The 5,554-nt window shown below is 46.3% G+C and overlaps 1 protein-coding gene across 2 annotated transcripts; it reads left to right on the top strand.

Moving 5' to 3' along the window:
- Positions 1 to 2,052: 2,052 nt before the first annotated feature.
- On the top strand, positions 2,053 to 5,066 carry foxj1b (forkhead box J1b). 2 transcript variants are annotated; one of them, XM_044013231.1, is made up of 3 exons: positions 2,053 to 2,431; positions 2,562 to 3,225; positions 3,846 to 5,066. In XM_044013231.1, exons 2-3 carry the CDS (start codon positions 2,638 to 2,640, stop codon positions 4,749 to 4,751), a joined length of 1,494 nt encoding a protein of 497 aa, XP_043869166.1. In that variant the 5' UTR covers positions 2,053 to 2,431; positions 2,562 to 2,637; the 3' UTR covers positions 4,752 to 5,066. The 2 variants fall into 2 exon arrangements, with proteins under 2 accessions (XP_043869166.1, XP_043869167.1); XM_044013232.1 differs by having other exon boundaries at positions 2,053 to 3,225.
- Positions 5,067 to 5,554: the final 488 nt, after the last annotated feature.

Raw genomic sequence — 5,554 nt, forward strand, 5'->3', positions numbered from 1 at the left:
TGCTGCAGCAGAGAATTTGTCCGCCCTCGTTCCTTCTGCGCGTCCTGCACAAAATGTCAGCCACTGTCAGCCACTGCAAACCCAAATCTTCTACCTTTAGCAGAAATGGTGACCACCAAGTAACAGAAACCATCATTTTTTATGCATGTGTTCCTCCAAAAATACTTATCCAGAGTATTTCTATATATATATTTGTATGCAGGAAATTACCCAACTGATACCCCAAATTACAAACCTGCATGTAAGGTAATAACATGTCTAACTTTGTGTTAGAAGAATGTGCAATATAAAGTGTCTTATATCATTTTCAGCACAACCTAGACAATGTCTAATTCTGTGACTTCTGCACAATTATTGCTACTTTATATCACTCGTAAAAAATGCGATATAAAATGAGTCATAACCTGGGGGTGTCATTTCATGTGATTTCAGACTAATTGTATGTATACGGATTCTACTGATAATGCTATAATAATGGCAATAAGTGGCTACACTGACCGGCCACATTATTAGGTACACCTGTTCAACCTCTCGTTTAATCAAATACCAAATCAGCCAGTGACACGGCAGCAACTCATGGTCATGGTGACCTGCTGAAGCTCAGACTTTGAACATGGCATCAGATGGGCTGGTCTGATTATTTCAGAAACTATACTCATCTTTTAGGATTGTTTATTAAGAGAGAAAATATCCAGTGAGCGACATTTCTCTGAGCAAAAAAATATTATGTTGATGTCAGGTCGGAGGACAAACGCCAAGGACAACCCAGGTACAGTATGTGTAAGACCATCTGTGAATGCACAACATGGTGGACCTTGAACCCAAGCCATAAATATCGAAAACTACCCATCCACAGTAGACTTATCCCAGTGTTAATATACTTCCTCCTCAAAGGACTAAGAAGGACAGACTCAACAGTAACATTCCCATCATAAACAGAATTATATTGTCCACAGAATTGTAAAATCCTGCCCTCAGATAAGGCCAGCGATATGAACACTGTCTCAGAGCTGACCTGTAGAAGAATCATGGGTCTTTGTTTATTGTTTCCTGTAACTGCAGTGCAGTGTTGATCCACTGTGTGGCAGTGTTTCCTCATGAGTCAGTTTGTACATCTCATGTTGACCTAACAGCATGTGTACAACACAACACTATCACAGAGTTCAATTATCAATTATTATCCACTGAGAAAAAAAGATTTAATGCATTTTTGAAAGTGACTGACGGGCAACTTGTAAACACATAATAAACCTATAATACATTTTAGCACTTCTGATATTTTAAATGATATATACACACACACATATATATATATATATGTATATACAATGTATATTGTATTTAAATTAAATATAAGAAGCATTAAACTCCAGCCAGTCGGTGGGTCATGGAAAACAGTGGAAACATGTGTATAAACTGTATAAAAGTTGACATTACATACAAGAATTTCTAAAAGCCAATGTTTTTGGTAGTTGTAATACATATATTGGCACTGGTTTGGAGTCAGTGGGTCACATGACATGGAAGCTATTAAAACAAAGCAGTTCAGCTATTAAATGGGGAATTTACAGACGGTCCCTAAGTGAAAACCTCTGTCAAACCTCTTCTGTATCTCACTATAGCAGCATGACGAGGACTGATACAAATTTATTTTTTGGAGATAAATAACACTTAATAAAGTACAAGATATAAATAATAAATCAACACTGTAACTCAGACAAATCAATTTTCGCTTTGGAAAAACTGTAACAATAACGTCTGCAATGGATGTGCAAGTGCAAAAACTGCACTAAAAGCGGGACCAGTGGCGCGTCTTCTTTCAGAGGAGAGGAGATGTGTACAGAGTTCACATTTCAAACCAAGAAGGAGATTAAAGGCACAGGGACGACGAGAGTCAGGATGGTTTTCCTGTGGTGGAGGTGTTGTGGTGCGCACACACACACACACACACACAGAAAGAGAGAGAGAAAGAGAGAGAGCCAATCAGAACACCCCCCACCCCTCGGGCGTTTAAAGAGGATGGTAGGCAGTCTCATCTCTCGGGCTTTAAAACCACTTGTTTTACAACCTCCACATCTCCTCGCGTCTTCTACATATCCCACCCACACACACACTCTCTCTCTAACACACACACACACACACACACAAAGGAGAGCGCTTGGATGAGTAACAGCCCTGTTTGTCTGTGTTGACATGGATCAGTCCTGAGTGGCCTTCAGAGTTTTCCCTCAGACGCACCAGCTGCAGAGATACTGCCGGATATTCCTCGCCCTCCTCCCGCCTCACTTGTTGCGCAGAGACTGAATACGCTGCTAAGTCCTTGGAGAGGTGAGAGAGAGAGAGCGAGAGAGCGAGGGAGCGAGAGAGAGAGCGCGAGAGAGACTGCAACAGGTGCACTCGCAGCATCTCCTGCAGAGAAGCTGCACCGGAGGTAGGGAAATTACCTTGTTTTGGATCTTTTACGCATGCTTTACGCACGCGTGTTTTGGATATTTTATCTTTACGCGTGAGGTGTGATTTAGACACATTTAATCAAGTGCATTTTTATTTTGTTTGTTCAGGATATAAGACAACTTTAAATGCTGATCTGAGCATCAGTTCGTCGTCTTCAGTTGTCACCGTGCGCACAAAGCCAGGATGCCGGTCCTGACGAGCCCCGACATCGCTAACAAGTTTAAGGAGAAATGGTTGGCGGTCTTCCCGGAGGACCAGGTCGCCGGGTTCGACTCTGTCCCCCTGGACGACAGTCTCACCAGCCTCCACTGGCTCCAGAATTTCTCCATCCTCAGCGCGGACCCGGAGCGACCTCCAGGCTCTGGACCCGGGTGTCCGTCTTCTCAGCAGCACCTCTTCCTCAAGAGGTTCGGCTTCCCCAGAGGAGGCGCCGACTCCCCGTCCAGCCCTCCGGCCGGGGACACCGCCGCCACCGGGATGCCCCTGTACCTCGGGAGCCCCGTCACCTCCGGCAGTGACTCCACCACGGCACCACGTTTCCCCAGCTGCGCACGCTCCGCATCCGGCTACCCACAGATCCCCATCCAGGCCAACCCGCCTGTTGAGGTCGACTACAAAACCAACCCTAAAGTCAAGCCGCCTTACTCGTACGCGTCTCTCATCTGTATGGCCATGCAGGCCAGCAAGCAGCCCAAAGTGACTCTGTCCACCATCTACAACTGGATCACGGAGAATTTCTGCTACTACAGACACGCGGAACCCAGCTGGCAGGTAACCGAGATCCGGATGAGTGTCTTTCTATTATTGATGAGTCAGATAAATGGCGAGGTGAGGGAGGGGAAGGGTGAGCATTTGACTCCAGTGTCACCATCAGACACCATTTCGTCAGACAGGACAGCAGACAGGGCCTTTTCTGACCTCGATGAGGGTGCAAATGTCACGAGATGTTGTTCAGGATCAATGCAAACATTTTAAAATCGACAAAGAAACACTGGAGTGTCTGATTTAAGCTTTGGATCGTTTGCATTAAGAGCGTTTTTAATGCAAGAGTCTGACATTTCCATCGTGCAAGGGTTTTTGTCTGAAGGGAATGGTGTGTGTGTGTGTGTGTGTGTGTTAATGAGGGCTCCTGAGAGAGATGGCAGCTAAGCACAGCTGATCATGTTTGAAATGCACAGAGCTGCCTGTTAAAAAGCCTAATTAGGTACATTTGCTTTCCTATACAAACAACAATCCTCCCCGTCCTCACTCGTCCTCTCTTGTTTCTGTTACAAAGACAAAGTGGCATTTTCATTTCTTTTCTTTTTTTCAACCTCAAAGCCAAATAAATGGGCATCACGTTTAACATACTGCGTTTTCCTTCTCTTCCCCTTTTTGTCTTTTTGTCACAGAACTCGATTCGTCACAACTTGTCCCTCAACAAGTGTTTCAAGAAGGTCCCCAGACAAAAGGACGAGCCAGGGAAAGGAGGCTTCTGGCAGATCGATCCTCAGTACGCCGATATGTTTGTCAACGGCATCTTTAAACGCAGGAGGATGTCTGCGAACCAGTACAGCAGCAGCAGCAGCAGCAGCAGCAGCAGTGGCAGCAGCACACACAGGCAGACCAAACTGGTACAGGGTTGCCACAGCACCCAAAATGGCTGCCCTTACCAAACTGTGAGTGGGAAACGGAAGTACCTGCCGTCTAAAAACAGCAACAAGGTTGTGAGGGTGACTGAGTCGCCGCTATTAGCAACAGAAGCCCACAAGGCAGACATCCTGAGGGGGGATTTTGACCTGGCGTCCGTGTTCGACGACGTTCTCAGTGGGGACTGTAGCACCTTCGAGGACTTGGACATCAACACGGCGCTGAGCTCCCTGGGCTGCGAGATGGAGGTTTCCATGCAGGGGAGGCAGCTCACGGCAGGCTTGGGGAGGTGGTGCGGGGGAGGGGACCTCGCAGGTCAGAGCCAGCACCTGAGCCATCATCAGTCCTACGGCTACATGGACGTGAGCGTGCCGTCGTTGGAGTGCTCGGTCAACCTGGGGGAGCTCCACATGCCTCAGCAGCAGCAGCAGCATCCTCAGCAGCTGGAGCAGGATCAGCTGCTCCAGAGTCACCAGCACCACCTGCAGCAGTTCGACGAGCCCTCCACGCTGTTCCCGGAGCGGCCAGAGGAGGCGATGCTGCAGCCGTGGGAGGAAATAAAAGAGGAGGCGCAGGCAATTCCGCTCACACTGGACCAGGGCTTCGGCCTGTGCGAGGGCTTCTTCTCGGAAATGCAGACGTGGGAGCGAGTGGAGGCCTACCTGTGATGTTTGAACCCCCGAAACCTCAGTGACTCCTGATTCGCCTTTTTCACAGACGCAAGTTTGACATTAGACCAGTGCAAAACCACACGTGTTACCGATTATAACATGTATAAAAAAGAGAACATAGTCGACTGGTTTGCTGTTTGAAGACAACCAGGATGTAAGAATATACTGAATAGTCAGCAGGGGGCGATTGGACGAGTTCAGGGGTTTAGTTTAACATCAGTAAACATTGACCCGAGGAGGTTAAACCCTACTTTCTGCATTTCTTCAATAGAACATGATGTAAATTTTGTAAATTATGATCCCATATTAGAGGAAAATAGATGATAAAACATGGCACAGGAGTGGACACCAGTGTGATGAATGGGTGACGTCACGAATTTCAAAATGGCTGCTGTGAAAAAGGCAAATTACTGACACTTAATGTCCAAGAACACTGGAGACAGAGCTACAGCAGTTACTTCTTTATTCCTTCCAATCATTCTGCGTCTGTCCTTTTTTCTTTTGTCATTTTAATACAAAAACAACGTCGAACCTATCTTGAGCTTGAACTGCAAACGTAACAAGGATGGGCCCTAACCGAAGACTCTGATGTGAGACTTTGAACTCACGTTTCCTTCCTGGCAGAATCAGACTGGTATGACAAAAACAACTTTGATTAAACCAAAATTAACTTTCACGCAGACTACGAAGAACGATCCCGCCTTGTGGAATGAATGTCAGCGTCTTCACGTGGACTGGACAAAAAAAAGAAGAAGAAGAAGCTCAACCTCACGCACACACAACATTACAGCAAATGCTTT

Source organism: Solea senegalensis, linkage group LG18 (assembly GCF_019176455.1).
Source record: "Solea senegalensis isolate Sse05_10M linkage group LG18, IFAPA_SoseM_1, whole genome shotgun sequence".
Taxonomy (NCBI): domain Eukaryota; kingdom Metazoa; phylum Chordata; class Actinopteri; order Pleuronectiformes; family Soleidae; genus Solea; species Solea senegalensis.

Coding starts and splice junctions, on each gene's coding strand:
- foxj1b (XM_044013232.1), top strand. CDS start 2,638: ATGCCGGTCCTGACGAGCCCCGACATCGCTAACAAGTTTAAGGAGAAA. Junction 3,226..3,845: donor ACGCGGAACCCAGCTGGCAG/GTAACCGAGATC, acceptor TTTTTGTCACAG/AACTCGATTCGTCACAACTT.